The sequence below is a fragment of the Phyllobates terribilis genome, unplaced genomic scaffold (genome assembly GCF_046119375.1).
Source record: "Phyllobates terribilis strain yellow unplaced genomic scaffold, ASM4611937v1 Scaffold_1__5_contigs__length_1240528914, whole genome shotgun sequence".
Taxonomy (NCBI): Eukaryota; Metazoa; Chordata; class Amphibia; order Anura; family Dendrobatidae; genus Phyllobates; species Phyllobates terribilis.
The window spans coordinates 362,775,086-362,794,151 of record NW_027362761.1 but is presented as its reverse complement, the minus strand read 5'-3'; the positions used below and the strand labels follow the sequence as shown (position 1 = coordinate 362,794,151).

At 39.1% G+C, this 19,066-nt stretch overlaps 1 protein-coding gene across 1 annotated transcript in view; it reads left to right on the top strand.

Moving 5' to 3' along the window:
* Window positions 1-11,521, top strand: part of PPTC7 (protein phosphatase targeting COQ7) — a 35,874-nt gene extending 24,353 nt beyond the window's left edge. Inside the window, exons 3-6 of the mRNA XM_073676311.1 lie at window positions 2,012-2,210; window positions 5,336-5,459; window positions 5,803-5,932; window positions 7,721-11,521. Of these exons, the coding sequence (XP_073532412.1) occupies window positions 2,012-2,210; window positions 5,336-5,459; window positions 5,803-5,932; window positions 7,721-7,779 (512 nt within the window). The 3' untranslated portion in view covers window positions 7,780-11,521. The remainder of the gene's footprint in view (window positions 1-2,011; window positions 2,211-5,335; window positions 5,460-5,802; window positions 5,933-7,720) is intronic.
* Window positions 11,522-19,066: the final 7,545 nt, after the last annotated feature.

Sequence of the window (19,066 nt, the reverse complement as noted above, 5' to 3'; positions counted from 1 at the left end):
CCCCCACATAAATTGATGGCATATCCTAGAGATGTCTCATCACATTTTATAAAATAGAAATACCCCTTTAAAAAAATGAAGAAAATCTGGGGGTCATTTTGTCACTGAAGTAGTAGTTTACATGATTCACTATGTATCTGTTTAATATCTACAGTACATTTTTTTTTAAAGTTCATTTTCCATTCTTGTCATATTTAGTCCCCAAATCTTGAAGAGGGTCAGGCTGGAATGTATCTGGTGGGCTCATGCAGGTCTTGTGATAGACCATATGTCCCTCTTAATCTAATCGGCAGAACATGCTGCTCCTGTCTGACCTTTACGAAGTACGAAAATCCATTTTATGACTTTCCAAGTATAGAGGATATTAATAACTCACAAGACGGATGGGTTTTTAGTACAGAACGGGACCAGTGATTACAGCCAATGTGTCTGGGAAGGTTTCGCCGACCTTCTGAACAGCACTTGTTGCTGTGGAAGCAGAAGAACCTGATGCTAATTTATAGAAAATGACAGCTACTTGTCAGACTGCACTGGAAATACAATGTAATGAGGGATCTAAAAGGGGTTGTTTAATTTTAAACCCCCAAGTTTGTAAACCTTACTAGGTACTGGGTTAACAGAAGGGCTCTGAACACTAAATTTTTTAGCTAGTTTTTATAAATATTAGCGACATTTTTTGTACCGTATTACATAAGCAACCCATTGATTTTAATGGGCGTTATGTGATGCTTAAAGAGATTGTCCATTACATGTTATTTTAAAATTGGGACCACGAGGTGGGGTGGGAGGCTTTTTTATAAAAAAACAAACAAAAAAATAAATAAAAACACACTACTTGCCTAGCAGACCTCTGCCGCTCCTCCTCATCACGACCTGTGTCCCCCGCAGGTCTTCACATCTTCCTCTTGTGTGGCCACTCTTCACATTCATTTTTAGTGGACTGACAGATTCCCTTTAAGAATTATTAGAAATAGAAGCGCCTACTTCTTTCCAGCACTGAGCACATTAGGTGGGATGTTCTAAGAGGGAATAAAATTGCACATCAGGGGGCGCTATAAAAGTATTATTTAATCATGGGACAGCCTCTTTAAAGTCCCAATGGCTTGCTGACAATGATATTATGTAATACTTTATTCCTAGATTTAGAAGAGGATTTTAGATATATTATGTAACTTTTTTTTCTTCCCAAGGATCTTGTGCTGCTAATTGCAGTCCTTGCTATGAGCTTCCTAGCTATGTGAAAGTTGTAATTTGTATTAGCGCCTCCTAACACATGCTGCCAAATCTGAGGAAAGGCTAGTATAAAAGGCTTGTACAATCTTGCTGTAATGTATTATTCAAGCCATGCTCACACAGTAAGGCCTCATTCACACGTACATGTTTAGACATGGTCTGTGTGTCTGTTTTTACCATCAGTGTGTGATCAGTGTTTTTCACTAATGGATAAATAAATGATAAAGCATCTCCTATACTTTGCAACGTTAAAATTGGACAGCATGCAGATGTCTGAACGAGGCCTAATGGGGTACTCTGCACTCCCAGCGAAATTAAAAGATCTGTATGGGTTTTATTAAAACGACAATCCATAAAGTTAAAGTAACATTTCTGTTTGCAATCCTCAAACCCTCAGACCTTCCTCATACAGATTGTTTGGCGTCAGTGGGCATGTTTAGGGCAGTATTGGGAATGCTGAGTACCTTAACTCCTGAGTTAAATAGGAGGCGGATGTGCAGGATCCTGCGGCGGCCACTACAAGTAGACGGCTAGCTCCATAGGTAAGTACTGCCGTCACCGATAACAGCTGATCAGTAGGGGTGCCAGGTGTCGGACCCCGGCCAATCAGACATTGATGACCTATCCTAAGTATATGATAAAGTAGTGGACAACCTCTTTAAAGGACATATTACATACTTGTTACAATCTTACTAGTTTTATGTTGTTTGCTTCAGTTTCTGTATAACAATGTATTGGTCCATAAGAATTTTACAATTTTACTTTTGTTTCTTTCAAGGAAGCAGCACTGCCTGCTTAGTTGTTCTGGATAGAAGTAGTCATCGTTTACACACAGCAAACTTAGGAGATTCTGGTTTCTTAGTGGTACGGGCCGGAGAAGTAGTGCATCGGTCAGATGAGCAGCAGCATTACTTCAACACTCCATTCCAGCTGTCTATAGCACCTCCTGAGGCTGAAGGTGTGGTACTCAGTGACAGGTGGGTATCCATGTACCAGGTGATGACTAAATATTGTGACCTTCCTTTTTACTTAGCATTTAGCTCCTAGTTTTCTATCCAATCCTGGCCCCTTATACAGCTAATTGATGATGCTGGGAGTTGGATCCCTAATAATGTAGTATGCATGGCCTATTCCAAGACTAATCCATTTTAAAGAACTGAATAACTGATAGTATAGTGTAATATAAAATAAGCCAAAAAATAAAATGTTTGCATAATACAGGAGTTTTCAGCTATGTACTATAACTACCTGTGGTCCACCTGTAAACTAGAACCGTCCAGATGATTCGCGTTTTGCTCTGCAATGACGTTCTTAAAAAGTCACTGAATAGTAGATCAACTGCACAACATCTTGTGGGAGTATGGAGTCGGCTGTCAGACACAGCCAGACTCCCCATAGAGAAGGCAGGTTTATTACAGTCTCTGCCTTTCCTATCTCTGTATAAACAACACTGAACAAGCACTGTGCATACAGAATAAAGTGTAGAGAGAGCAGGAGCAGCTGGGACCTAGGAGACTGCCAGTTCTGCTATTCAGCCATGAGGCTGAATTTTCCCTGTAATTAGCTGAAATAAATGAAAAATAGCCGTACCACGTCGGTAAAAAGTGTCCGAGAGAATGTATGTGTGTGTGTGTGTACAGTACCGACCAAAAGTTTGGACACACCTTCTCATTTAAAGATTTTTCTGTGTTTTCATGACTATGAAAATTGTACATTCACACTGAAGGCATCAAAACTATGACTTAACACATGTGGAATTATATACTTAACAAAAAAGTGTGAAACAACTGAAAATATGTCTTATATTCTAGGTTCTTCAAAGTAGCCACCTTTTGCTTTGATGACTGCTTTGCACACTCTTGGCATTCTCTTGATGAGCTTCAAGAGGTAGTCACCAGAAATGGTCTTCCAACAATCTTGAAGGAGTTCCCAGAGATGCTTAGCACTTGTTGGCCCTTTTGCCTTCACTCTGCGGTCCAGCTCACCCCAAACCATCTCGATTGGCTTCAGGTCTGGTGACTGTGGAGGCCAGGTCATCTGGCGTAGCACCCCATCACTCTCCGTCTTGGTCAAATAGCCCTTACACAGCCTGGAGGTGTGTTTGGGGTCATTGTCCTGTTGAAAAATAAATGATGGTCCAACTAAACGCAAACCGGATGGAATAGCATGCAGCTGCAAGATGCTGTGGTAGCCATGCTGGTTCAGTATGCCTTCAATTTTGAATAAATCCCCAACAGTGTCACCAACAAAGCACCCCCACACCATCACACCTCCTCCTCCATGCTTCACGGTGGGAACCAGGCATGTAGAGTCCATCCGTTCACCTTTTCTGCGTCCCACAAAGACACGGTGGTTGGAACCAAAGATCTCAAATTTGGACTCATCAGACCAAAGCACAGATTTCCACTGGTCTAATGTCCAAACAAGTCTCTTCTGCTTGTTGCCTATCCTTAGCAGTGGTTTCCTAGCAGCTATTTTACCATGAAGGCCTGCTGCACAAAGTCTCCTCTTAACAGTTGTTGTAGAGATGTGTCTGCTGCTAGAACTCTGTGGGGCATTGACCTGGTCTCTTATCTGAGCTGCTGTTAACGTGCGATTTCTGAGGCTGGTGACTCGGATAAACTTATCCTCAGAAGCAGAGGTGACTCTTGGTCTTCCTTTCCTGGGGCGGTCCTCATGTGAGCCAGTTTCTTTGTAGCGTTTGATGGTTTTTGCACTTGGGGACACTTTCAAAGTTTTCCCAATTTTTCACACTGACTGACCTTCATTTCTTAAAGTAATGATGGCCACTCGTTTTTCTTTACTTAGCTGCTTTTTTTCTTGCCATAATACAAATTCTATCAGCTGTGTATCCACCAGACTTCTGCACAACACAACTGATGGTCCCAACCCCATTTATAAGGCAAGAAATGCCACTTATTAAACCTGACAGGGCACACCTGTGAAGTGAAAACCATTCCCGGTGACTACCTCTTGAAGCTGATCAAGAGAATGCCAAGAGTGTGGAAAGCAGTCATCAAAGCAAAAGGTGGCTACTTTGAAGAACCTAGAATATAAGACATATTTTCAGTTGTTTCACACTTTTTTGTTAAGTATATAATTCCACATGTGTTAATTCATAGTTTTGATGCCTTCAGTGTGAATGTACAATTTTCATAGTCATGAAAATACAGAAAAATTTTTAAATGAGAAGGTGTGTCCAAACTTTTAGTCTGTACTGTATATGTGTAGATAGATATAGAGAGAGAGATATGTATATGTGTGTGTATTTATGTGTGTATAGAGAGAGATATTAGTTGCAGAAATGGGAGCAAGATTTAAAATGTATTTTAATGGTCCTTTGTGGTCATAAAAAAACAATAAGCATGTATTTCCTTTATTTTCCCACTGATATCAGGGGCAATGAGTATGAAAATAAAGTAAAAATTAGGCCCCATGTATCACAAAACAAAGATGCAAAAATCATGATTTATCCATAGAAGTAAAAAATGTACAACTTTTTAAACTGCTTGTAGGAATTAAAAAAAAAAACTCTGAAAATGTGCCTGGTCTGGAATGGGGGCAAATGGCCTGGTGTTGAACTGGTTAAAGACACTGCAGTCGTGCTTTAGTGTAGACTGATGAGCATGTGTTGGATGGGATCCCTCATTTCCTTTGAGCAGAACTGTAGGCATGTGATCAAAGTGGTCTCATGTTGCTTTCACATCAGTGTGAAAAAATTTCCAGCAGCACACTGTGTTCTTGCAAGGGAAAGCAACAGTACACTTGGCAGCCAGCGAGCTGTGTTGCAGATGGGAGTGTTCAGAGGCCGCCTGTTCATAGGATGCGTGCAGGATCATTCCCCCAGCCCATCGGATGGAACACGATGCACATTCAGCAGGAGGCTGACCATTGTACTGAACCTTGATATGTAAATGAAAATGTTCTAACACACAACAAAAAAACACATAGTAGATTAATGAAAACGACTGGTTATATTAGATCAATAATAAGTACATTATTTTAATAGTAACTAGTTATTGCACATGAAACAACTAGTGATACTGATGTGAAGCTTCTGTATGTATAGCAGAGAAGATGCTAATTTCTGTTCTCTGTACAGTCCGGACGCAGCAGACAGCAGTTCATTTGATGTTCAACTTGGTGACATTATTCTAACAGCAACTGATGGACTTTTTGACAATATGCCGGATTATATGATTCTCCAAGAGTTAAAAAAGTTAAAGGTATGTGACCATGATGTGCACTTATTTAGTATGACCTGATTTCACCTAATCATTAACAACCATGTCAATACTTTTTCTCCATATGAATAAATATTGAAGCTAATAATGCTGGTTCCAATGACTGTCAGTTCAGAACCGTGTTTAGTCATTTATTGTGCACAGATTGTTTGGCGATGAATACAATGAAAAGTAATCTCTGCCGGGGAACTGTTCTAGGTTGAAGGACAAGGGGGCAGTAACTTAGTGCCCTTTACATTAGGGACCGGTCATTGAATATATGATGTTGCAGTGTGTATTTTAGGTTGGTGACCTTTCTAATGATGGATTTCCTCCTTCTCTCCAGAATGCAAACTATGAAAGTATACAGCAGACGGCACGCAGCATTGCCGAGCAAGCGCATGACCTGGCATATGATCCCAATTACATGTCACCATTCGCACAGTTTGCATGCGACTATGGATTGAATGTCAGAGGTGAGACTGAGTCTGTATATATAATGCACAGCAAAAAGTCTGGGCGTTTGCATATATGCAAACAGTGCATGCTGTTCCAGATGACAGGCACTCAATCGCATACAATGCTCCAGAATTTAAAGAAAAAAGATCCCCCATCTCACTCCTCCTGATTCCTACTATTATACTTATAACGATCATCTTTGAACCCTAAATGGACTCTAAGGACAGCTTGCTATAGGGACAGAGACCATGATTCCAGCAATGTATCACTTAATGAGCTGAATGCTGTTATTCTGATACAATCACTGTTTTCTCTAATGTAGATCTAGCAGTTCTCTGAATGCTGAGCTCTGTATAACGCCGCCCACAGCACTGGCAGCTTTCTGTGTGCTGTGTGCATTGTCAGCAAGCTGCTAATCAGTGATGGGAGCGGGGTTACATGATCAGATTGACTAGGATGCACGAGACAATTAGTCCTGTAGCGATAATCTTTTGCTGATGAGTGATTTTATTGAAACAGCCCATTAAGTGACCCGTTAATGGAATCAGACTTTCTGCCCCTACATCCTGCTGCTCTCAGATTAAATGGCAAAACCTGCTGACAAATTCCCTTTAAACCCCTTCACCCCTGCTTTATTTTCCATTTTTTCCTCCCCTTCTTCCAAGAGCCATAACTTTTTTATATTTCAGTCAATATGGCTCTATGAGGGCTTATGTGAATGCCTGATTGAGCTGGTTAACAGCTGTAGGTGGTGCACGGCTCCACCTGCAGCTGAAAGGCACATGACAGCTGATTAAATCAAAGTCAGGGACACTACATAGGAGTATATGTGTCTTGAATGGGTTTCAACTGTTTTAAATTCTGGGCTAAAAAAGGCTCACCCTTTCCATACAGCCCTGGGATTTAGAATTTTTTTTCTCTTAAAACTGCAATTATGGTCTGGCTATAAACACATGACAAAATATCTGTAAATTCATGTCACAAGTTGCAAATTCTTGACCATATTTGCGACCAGTTTGGTTGTCATTTTGAGCCCTGCTAAACACAAATAAGTATAGAGTGAGCTGATCTGCAGTAGGCACGATGGAGCTGTGCTTTTCACTTTTTTAAATGGAGCTGTGTTTTTTCAGCTGTATTCAGTGTTATTATTTTGCTGATATAGCGCCATCATATTCCGCAGCGCTTTACAGATATTGTCATGACTTCCCCATTGGGGCTCACAATCTATATTTCCTATCACTATGTTGTGGGAGGAAACCGGAGTACCTGAGGAAACCCAAGTAAACGGGGGGAGGGGAAACTCTTTTCAGGTGTTTTCCCTTGTGGACCCCAGAGCTGCAAATCTACAGTGCTGACCACTAAGCCACTGTGCTGTTTACATCCGGCGACCACCAGGTCCAATATCTGATCAGTGATGGGTGTCGGACCCCCACCAATCCGCCATGAATGACCTATCCAGAGGATAGGTCATCAACATTTTATGCCAGAACAACGCCTTTTATCTTCTTAAGCATAAGACAAGTTTTTCTTTTGCCATTTTCTTTATTCACACCAGATCCAGAGCCCACTCAGTTCACCCATAATATCCCTAGGACGTGCATTGTGTCCTGAGAAGGGGCTGCGGCATTAAGCTGATGGCTAATACACAATTTTGCAACTGGATTTTGATTTGTTGACCATTATTAACCATTTTTATTCTCTTGCCTGCTTGATGTCCTCATAGATTTCAGATTATAGTTGATAAAATGTCTGCTGTGTACAACTAAAATAATTAAAATTTTACTGTTGTTTTTTTTTTTCTTTAGGAGGAAAACCGGATGACATCACTGTTCTTCTGTCAATTGTAGCTGAATATACAGACTAAAATACCTGGAACATCTGCTACAAATTTAGCTTTCTTTTTCTTTCTCCATAACCCTTGAACTTCTAACTTTGTTATACTGTATCCTGCTGGCGGGACTGCAATTTTTCAGCATATTTCATTGGCCATTTCTAAAACCATGCCGTCTGCGGATTACAACTAAGGACGAAGTTAAAACCACTACTGTTTAATGGTTGTGATTTACAGAAATCATATATTTTCCTTCATCACCCAACTAGAAGCAACATAAAGACATGTCTCTGTATAAAGCAGTGCTTTTATCAGGACTGTGGGTTTTATTTCTAATTTTTCATTTTGCCAAAAAGCACATTTAGGATCCATTCAAAATTGGGGGGAAAAAATATGGATTTTGTAATTCGTGAATTTCCTGTTCTGACATTTAGTAGATGTTGAATTCCCCGTCCTCATTTTGCATCTTTTGAACCTTGACTAGAAGCCTTTTTATATTCTGAGCTGCTGTACTATACAACACAAGAAGTTCCTTCAGATGTTTGGGTTATTTTTAAGACTACTTAACTTAAAGCCATGTTTCTATATGTGTTATATACAGATCTGTATATAATATATATTTTGGGTAACATTTCGTGACTATGCAGTGAAATTCTACCTGTCACTTCAGTTTTGGGTGTAAGTCGGTCACTTTAAAGGACTTTACTGTATTTTAAAGATTGCAACTCAGAAATATTATGTGACTGTGATTTCATTGTATTTTATACGTGTGTTGTGTGTAATGTTACCTCAGATTGTATATTAACGTTTTTCTTCATTTTTGTGAAAAATTGTATATTTGCATACCTATGTTGGGCTTTTATTTAAATGTCAACATGTACCATGTACATGTCATAATGATAGCACATCATGCTTGTAACAGGCATTAAATTCTCAATGAGTTACTCGTGTACGCAGTTAAGAAATGTATGTTCTCTTGCTAACCTGTCTAGTCTACACAAGGTCACGTTGAATGACTTCTGATATTGCCTTAACTGCCCAAAACTTGACAAAGCAGGAAAACCAGCATGTGTACTCACAAAAAACATGAATTTACAATGGAAATTTGACATTCATTGCAGCTTGCCTTATTCATCCTTCTCATTCACTTTTCACAAATGCCCTACTCATTCTCCCAGCTGGGCTGTTATCTCTTTTTACTTCTATACCTATTTGCTAATACACTTTCTTTCACTTTTCTAAGATTTTATCCAGGGAGAAAACATCTAGAGACCCCCATACACATTTAGATAAGTGTCTGAACTCGCCAATTTTGGCATGATCAGCCGAAAATCTAATGTATATGGGGCCTTCCAATTGTCCCCTGACCAATTATAAGGATCGGGCAATTTCAATTCAATCGGCTGTCAGATGGGGGCTCTCTAATAGGGAACATAAGGGGGAGTTGGAAGAGATGGCTGGCAGCTGAACTACAGTTAAACTGATAGCCATCTTGTGAATGGCCAGCTTTTGTTGACATGGCTACTAGCCTGAAGTACCTCATTGGTGAATGCAGGGTAAAGTGAAGGTCCAGTTTTTACTATACATGTGCTGTACAATTCTTTGTAACTGAAGGGGGCACTGTGCTGATGAGTGCCATTGGCCCCTTTTCAGCATGGATTACACCTGGACCTATCTAAAGGCACTTCTAGTAATAAGTGCCATTAACTGTGGCTTGGTATTCACAGTAACCACTAGCTCCAAAAAGGAGGGAAGCCTGTTCCCAGGGAGAGGTTACCATCGATTGACACAAACCTCCTATTTCCCTTTAAAGGATTATTCCTACCTTCATAGATGGATATTGTCAGATAGTGCTTAAAAATAAATACTTTTGCAATTTACTGCCAATAAAAATTTGCAGCCATTCTTGAGAAATTAAGAATTTTGTTTACAACTCGTTGCCAAAGGGACCAACCACTGGTGTTGTCCAGCTTGTAAGCACCGTGCTCTTAAGGTGGCCGGGATTAAGAGTTGACTGTGCGCTCCAGGGGTCCTGGCCTTCTTCAAAACAGTTGTTACAAGCTCTATAGAGAAGAACTTGCAAGCGCTGAACATGTTCTGCTGTATAGCAGCAATGGTCGGCCTTCTAGGCAACGATCTGTAAGAAAAAGAAAATTAATATCTCAATGACTGAAAATTTTAATTGCAAAAGTGCTTGTATTGCAAGAGCCATCTGACAATACCTCTATATGGAGATATGAATAACCCTTTAACATCTGGACCTTATTGGTCATGCTGTTTTAATAGGCCAATTAGGCACATTATAAATTGTTTGCTGGAATTGAAAATGACGTAAAGGTTCTCTCCCCAATCACTCAAGTGTTTTTGTATCATCCCACTATGAAATCCTTGCCCTGGAGATGGATAATTGCTGCGATACTTTAATAAATTAGTACATTTACTATTGTTAATAGTTTCACTGTCCGGAAAGAACATTTTGGAATAATAACTCTAAGATTGCTGACAACCAGTTATGTCGTATTGGGCTTGTTACATTTGGGTCTGACATAATTTATTACCTATGTTCTTCTCCTTCACAAAACCCCAAGGCATAATAATTAAGTCGGAAGTAGAATTAAACTAGAAAACCAAAATGTAGAACTGGTCAGAGGCTGGCTTCTATATGTGGACATGATCATGTATTGGTATTTCTTTTGGAATGTATGGATGATATTGGCCACCATTAAATGTGGTTAAGTTATAAACTGCCTTAGCTACATTAACCTCCTATAAACTGCATATGCGAACATATGTAAACATGACAACCAAATATAGCTCTCGGGTAGCTATCTTTTTAACCTGGTCATCCATAGGATGGTCCTACTGCTTTGAGATTCTAGTGGAAGCAGATGATACCCCTTCCTATAAATGCTGGCCATGTTTGCAAGCTGGTGATTGATGACAGACCATATCGTGTTGTCCAGTTTGCACTAGAATGTGCAGCAACTTGGTTAATCTGCTTACAGGGGCATTATACTGTTTCTTGATCCTCTGAGAACCTGGATCAGGTCACTTATCAGCACACTAATCATCCTCTTTGTCGCATTAGTTCAAGAACCTGACCTTGCAGGAGGGTTGAAATAAAAGAATGCAGACTGCTTTTATTCTAGTATTTTGCTTGTGAGTTGTACTGGTTATTATGTCTTATTTGTATGGCAAGAACAAATTTTCATGAGGCGGGGAATGGTGGTGTCTAATCTATTAGATTGGCCAAAAATTTTTGCTTTCCATAAAGTCTTTTCGGATAGCCCAACCTTCCATAAATTGTAAGTGAGCCTGAAAATACCATGGAAAGTGACTTCTTACCTGGAAGTTTTTGATTCTTCGTACAACGTAACATTTACTGAAATTTGAAATGGTTGCTCTTATTAAAGCTCAGTTGTCAGGGTTTCATGAATTATGATTAATGTAATCTTCTTGAGGCCAATGAAATGTCTTACTATTTTTTAGTCTTCTGTTGGGCCATTTCACAGAGAATCTTAGTTGGATATGAAAAATTTCAAATTGCATATTGGCAAAATGAGTTTATGGACTTGGCTTTTAGTCTTGCTATGGGGGCTTTGATTAATCATGTTCTTGGTTACTTAGCAGTGAATATGAAGTCATATGACAATCCAAATTAGCTGTCGGCATGTAGATAGGGCTAATAAATTATGCATCTTAAAGAGGCTGGAATGGAAAGCAGCTATTCTTGAAGATTCACCGATACATTTTAGGGCAATCACAATGTAAGTTATGTAAAGAAAAACATTAGAAAACAAGTTTGCTTTCTTATAAAAAATCGTGCCACTTCTGGCTACGTGTTTTGGTATTGCAGTTCAACTCCACTGAAATTAATTAGGGATGAGCTGCAATAACACACACAATCTGCATACACAAGTGGCCCTGTTTTGTCTGGATCCAGACATGTGGCTCTAAGGGTTAGATTTATACTCTTGATCTCTGTATTTCCTCTGCCATAGCAGCATGAACCAATCATGTTGCCCATTCAACAAGATTCAATAATGTTATTGCTGATCAAATTAAAAAGTCTCATAATTGAAGATATTTACCCATCCAGGTTGTCATTGGTTCTATACAGGGTAAATTTCCTTTTTTTTCCTTTTTTTTTAAAATTCTAAATAAATTAGATCGTTCTGCTGTGTTAAGTCTTTTCATCTTGGGCATTTATGGCATAATCTATGAATATATTTTGGCCCCACATTTGAGACGAGAAACACAACTAAGATGTTAATGTAGAAACTGTCTTTCCATTTGTGAATGTTTTGTCTGCTTCTATACCTCTACTCATAATGATCAAAGTTGGAACACTGAGCAACGTAGCTCTTGGCTTCTCCCTCAAGTAACACCAAAGATGGGTAACCTTTAATAGCTTTCCATATCTCTAAAAGCAATATTGTAAGATAGATGCTTACTTTTTGCCACTTGTGTGATGTTCTGCACTCTACATATCAGCCTAGTCTCTTCCTTTTAAAGCTGAATGCGCACAAAACATCTATTTTAAGATGAAAACAAAACCCATGCACTTCCTAAAGTGAAAATGGTAATGTGATCAAAGTTGATGCTAGGACTAGTTCTGTGAGATATGTACTGAAATTCTCATGTGTGTTTAGGTTTTTGTGTTTATTTCCTTCTTTTATATGTTGAGAGTTTAATGGTTTGGGGGTAAAAAGGGATATTCAGCTACTAAAATGCTGCTTTATCAGTATGTCACTACATTGTGTAAATATGCATTAGTGGGAATGTTTTGTGTGCCCGCTCTCTGCTGAATGAAAAGTGTAATGTAAAAATAAGTGTACTCAACTGAACGTAGTCTTAGTGTCTTGACGTTTGGTTTCTTCCCTGGAAGAAAGCATACGATTTGTTATAAAGGGGTTGTACAAAATTGGAAACACACTTTGTGTGTGTGTTGTAGTGCAACTCGGCTACATTAAAGCGGATGTGGTTTGAGTACCACGACAGGCGCCTAGTCCTGTATAATCCGTTGTAGGTTGAAACTTGGATGTGCATATAACCGCTATTTATGAGTGATCTATGACAGATTATATCTAGGAGTGTGTAAATGTTCAGTTACGTAAAGTTGCTAAACTTCTACCTTTCAGTCGGAAAATCTACTTTAAGATATTAAGACTGTAAATGGTAGATCTTAGTGACAAGAGTACATAAACAGAGTATTTGAATGTTTTTGTTATATAGCTTCTAAATGGAAATGTCTGCATTTCATGTATGACGTGTCACAAGTATGGGAATAGCCTATGTAAATAAAGTAAACAGTAATATTATTTAATAAATATAGTATTTATACTAAAATGTTTGTAGTCATGATCAGTGTGTTTTTTTTTTTTTTTTTTTTTTTAAATTCCACTTGACTTATTAGAATTCTATTTTGTTGGTTTTGCCAAAGGGTTTTTTTGTTTCCTCAAGAGCAATCTGTTTTATCCATTTTAAATTAAAAAAAAACAAAAAAAAAACAAAAAACCCTGACCAAACAACATCATAACAGATAAATTGCATGAAATTAAACAAAGGTAAGATTTCTGAGCACCATGCACATTATTCTGCTAGATTTATATGTAAGATTACTGAAGTTAGTAATCTGCCATAATAGCCATGTAGTGAGCAATGGGTTGCCAGCAAGCATCTTGGATCTGAGTACTTTGGTTCTTAAAACTTGCATAATCTTCATATCCAATAAAATGTTGGAGCTAAAACATTTTAGACAGTTTTTTTTTTTTTATTTAAAGAAAATCGCATTTGTAGTAACTGGTGTGAAAAAGTGTTTGCCCCCTTTCTGATTTCTTATTCTTTTGCATGTTTGTCACATTTAAATGTTTCAGATCACAAAACAAATTTAAATATTAGACAAAGATGACACAAAATGTAGTTTTTAAATGATGGTCTTTATTATTAAGGGAAAAGGAAATCCAAACCTACAGGGCCCTGTGTGAAAGTGATTGCCACCTAAACCTAATAACTGGTTGGGCCACCCTTAGCATAAACAACTGCAATCAGTCTTTTACAATGCTCTGGAGGAATCTTGGCCCACTCATCTTTGCAAAATTGTAATTCAGCCACATTGGAGGGTTTCCAAGCATAAACCGCCTTTTTAAGGTCATGCCACAGCAACTCAATTGGATTAGGGTCAGGACTTTGACTAGGTCACTCCAATCATAATTTTGTTTTTAAGCCATTCAGAGGTGGACGTGCTGATGGGTTATGGCAGCAGGACAATGATCCAAAACACAAGTGCTCTTCAGCTTAAGGTCACGAACAGATGGCTGGACATTCTCCTACAGGATATTTTGGTAGACATTCATGATTCCATTTACGACAGCAAGTCTTCCAGTCTGGGGCTGTTTTGCTGCTTCTGTACCCACCAGCATATTTTACGGTTAGTATGATGATCCTTTTCTGAAATGCTGTTACTTCTATGCCAGATGTAATGGGACATACAACTTTCAAAAAGTTGTAACTTTTGTCTAGTCTGTTCACAATTCTCCCAAAAGTCTTAGCGATCATCAAGATGTTTTCTGGCAAAACTGAGATGAGCCTTTGTTGTTTTTGCTCAGCAGTGGTCTTCGTCTTGGAACTCTGCCATGCAGGCCATTTTTGCCCAGTATCTTTCTTATGGTGGAGTTATGAACACTGACCTTAAGTGAGGCCTGCAGTTCTTTGTATCTTGTTGTGGGGTCTTTTGTGATCTCTTGGATGAGTCGTCGCTGTGCTCTTTGGGTAATTTTGCTTGGCTGGCCCCTCCTGGGAAGGTTCACAACTGTTCCATGTTTTTGCCATTTGTGGATAATGACTTTCACGGTTTGTGGGAGTCCCAAAGCTTTAGAAATGGCTTTATAACCTTTTCCAGACTGATAGATCTCAATTACTTTGTTTCTCATTTGTTCCTGAAGTTCATGGATTGCCGCATGTCTAGCTTTTGAGGATCTTTTGGTCTACTTCACTTTGTCAGGCTGGTCCTATTTAAGTGATTTCTTGATTGAGAACAGGTGTGGCATAATCGGGCAGGTGTGTGACTAGGGAAATTGAACTTTGCTTTCCAAATATATAATAAACCAGTTAATTTGTTTTAAGTGAGCAGGGTGGGGGGGGGATTACCACTTTTCACACAAGGCCCTGTAGGTTTGGATTTCTTTTTCCCTTAAAGGCCTTCATTTAAAAACTGTATTTTGTGTTTGCTTGTCTTATATGTCTAATATTTAAATTTGTTTTGTGATTTTAAAGATTTGTGTGACAAACATGCAAAAGAATAAGAAATCAGGAAGGGGGCAAACACTTTTTCACACCACTGTGACATATGATTCAACGACTTCAGCCTACAACATTTTCCTATTACACAAGTGAGTAGTAATCAAACGCTTCAAAGGGTCTGCTGGCACTTAATACAGGACTTTAGGACAAAGTGGGTGGGAAAAGGAATGTAAATCGCAAGATCGAGGATTACCAATTAGGGATACTGAAGATCTGCTTAAATGAAAAGTGTAGTACTGCTTTTTTTCCTTTAAAATGAATGTTAATGGCAGACTGAACCCCCAGTTAAGAGTTGTATAGATTTCATCCTGGTCCTATGTAATCTGATGCATTCAGTGTCTGTTTCTAGTGAATGGTTTCCTACAAGCCATTCACAAGCTCATCCTGGCAGCATGTCTTGCGTTTTTGTGCTTTTTGTTTGATAGTAACCAAGAGTAACCAAACAGTTGCTATGAAATGAACTTGGCCGTTTCATCTTTTTTCCTCCTATTGATCTTAATGCCCTACCCCCAATTATTTTATATCTCTGTATTATACAGAAGGTTTCCTGGACACTGCCTGCAAACTGATTTGTTTCATACTCAAGAAGCGGCTCTGTCAGCAGCACATAACGTGTTTGGCCTCGTTTCCTGGTTACCTAAACAGGCGCCGAGTCACACAGGGGGCCTCTGCTTCCTGACATTGTTACTATATCTCCCCTGGTAATCACTGTTCATCTTTACCCTTTTGTCACCAAGCTAAAAAGAAATTATACCCATTATGATGCATGAATGTTGTATGGCAGCATCAATGTTTCTAAGAGTTGCATTTTTGTGGGCATGATGTGAACGCTCCTTAGTAAACATTTCCTAAAATGGCAGTAGAAAAACCACATCCAGATGTAAAAATAACACAATGCGGGAAGAGCTATTTCAGCAATGCCATGAATCTGCTGCATGGAGGATTCTACAATGAACCGTTGCAGTTACTATAAAGGCACTTTACATCTATACGTATAAACGTGTGTGTATAGCGCTACATACATACTGCAAGATGTGTAAATTGGCTCCCATCCAAGAGGAAGAAAGCTGGATCTTTAGTGCCACCTAGTGGAGGTAGGAAATTTAGCCAGACCAAAGACCCCAATGTCAAATGACATCTATTGGTAGACAGTTGGTGTGCTTGGCCATTGTCAGTGGCTGGGTGGGAAATCTTCAACAAAGGTCCTGGTGGTCCTGTTTCCCTTTGTAATAGTTCTCTCTGCAGATGAATGTCTTTTTAATAAGCCTTGCCACATGAGGAAGAGTCAGACTGTTAGAGATCATGTAGATGCCCATGTGAATGGACCGCCCACAGGTCTCTTGACCTGCGTGTGACAGCCTCATAGAAATATGAGGCTGTCACACTTGGGTTAGGGGAGACACTGACAGGCGAGATGCATTGTGGTCCAAGATTGGAATGAGATCCACGGACCTCTGCATGAGCCCTTACTTATTTGGTAGCTATATAAAATAGGAGGCACTAGAGCACATGCTTTCTATATGGATGAGTAGTAGTTTGCATACTTCTTTGCCAAGGAGCACTGTCTGGCCTGTAAATCTGCCTTTGGAAAGTTTGCGGTCTCCACAAGAAAAAAAAACTGTACTGCTGGGGAAAAGTGACCACTTCCTCCTCCTAGCTGAGTCACCCACAAGCTACCTGCAGTACTGGTAAAAATGGGCTTGGATAGTGCAGAGGTAATTTGAAGAATAGAGAAGAGACTCAGAAGTGCCATACTATTTCCTATGCAAATATGAACATACCTATCAATTATCAGGAATAAATTTGCTGCATGGAAAAAAAATCCCTTCTATATTAACTCCCGATACTATATTATTTATTGAACTGAAGCACTGAGACATCAGGGAAGAACATAGAGCACTGAACGTCAGGCATAAATAATAAATGCCCAGGACTGCATTGCTACTACGGATCAGGATTGTATTACGGGCTATGGTAACATTGACACTGTACTTATGTTTGGACATGGTGCAGTATATGTCTGAGCAGAGTGGTGCAATGTCTTTTTAGGCAACTTCACATTACCTTATGGTGTCCACACAATTGTTAGAAATAACTGTGCTTGGTAGGGACATGACCTGAATGTTACCAGCACCAAACAATGTGCAGACATTGCATATGTTCTGCGGATATGTCAGCAGCTCATCTGCAGCATAATATAGTAACAGCAATGTGGAGGAGATGTGACAAATCGCAACTACATGTTGCAGATATTTTCTGCATGTGAATTAACATGCAATGAAGATTTTCAAGTCTGCAGCATGGCAATTCTCTTTACGGAATACGCTGACTTCACTCATGCAATGCACAGGGTGAAGTCTGCAGCTTTTTCATAAAATCCATAGTAAACCCCGCATGTAACGCATGTGGATTTTTTGCAAATTTGTGGTGGTCTTGCAGCTAAATATGTTATAACTGTGAACATTAAATAAAAAGTGTACCTCTGGATTGGATCTGGATAAAGGTGCATTCACATAGCTACACTATGCAGTTTGTGCTCAGACCACGACACCTGGCCCAACTCTGGGTCTCCTGACCTGCCAGGAATTTATTAGGCTTTTATTTTGGCTCCAAAGACCAGCAGTTGGGCCAGAAATTGCGATTTAAGAATTGTATGATGTGGCCCTATGAATGTAGTAGCCTGGGGCCACGCTCAGTATTTGGTCAGTATTTTACCTCAGTATTTGTAAGCCAAAATCAGGAGAGGAACAATCAGAGGAAAAGTGTAATAGAAACACGTCACCACTTCTGTATTTATCACCCACTCCTGATTTTGGCTGACAAATACTGAGATAAAATACTGACCAAATACTGAATGTGTAAACTTGGTCTAATAGTGAGAAATTGTATATTAGGCAGACATATACAGAAGTGGGGCAACGTGCTTTAATCCAACAGCATATGTTAATAACACGCATGCAATATGTAAAAAGCTATTAGCTTCTTAAACACCATAATATTCAACAGAGTATTGTTAAAACTTCCCCCAAAAACATATCATAAAATGGGATCTGATGCAATAGGTGCACGTACAAGACCCTTTTGCAATAAGAGCAAGTTATTAATGCTTTAACAAAACATTTACTTTCTGTCTATGGCAGGACTATATATGCCCACGGAGCTAGGCCACCTACAAATGAAACCTAGAGATATGTGCACAAGACATTTTTTTCATGAGGATCCTGCATGAAATCCACCTAAAAAAAGCACTTAAAAATACTAAAAAGCATAAACCTATGCACTGCAATGTCAAAATGATTTGCTGTTCATATGTTCAATCCTTTTAAACTTCTTTTAACCGCTTCAAGCCTCAGAAGCCATGAAGCAGCTATCAGACGTCACCTGACAATTCTTCAGGCGGCTTCAGTTTGGAGGGAGCTCAATCGTTTCAAATATACATTCTCCTGAAATGTCCTCTGCTTCAAAAACCCAACAGGTATGATGGCATCTAAAAGACTTTGTGTGCACATACCCTAACTGTAAACCCATAGGGGCAGCAATATTCAGAGGTAAGGAAGTATCTGGTTGGAGAGCTCCGTCACCAGCAGAGATTAGAAAGTCTGTGAGACTTCTCTGCAGAATTCTTCATCCTCATCTTCACTTGCTGTCACCAAGCTATACAATGGACGATGAGTGTTTTCTTGCTGTTCTGATGAAATTGCTCCAAAAAACAGGGCACAAAACTAAAAAAAAAATGCATATGAAGTTTATAGTTAGTTTTATCCCTTAAAGTAGCAGACATAGTTTTACATTCAGTATGACATCACCTGTTTTACAAATGTGCACCGTCTATACCAGATGTTCTCCAAATATCAATTCCTGCTTTATCATTTACATCTGGAATTGGAGTTAAAAAATGGAAAGTGACACATTTTGTCTCAGTAAAATGTGTCTAGTTGCACTTTTTTAAATGCAAATATACCCATTTTACTCATTTTGTTTTGTTATCTTGTCACCTTTGCTCATCCTTATACACAGT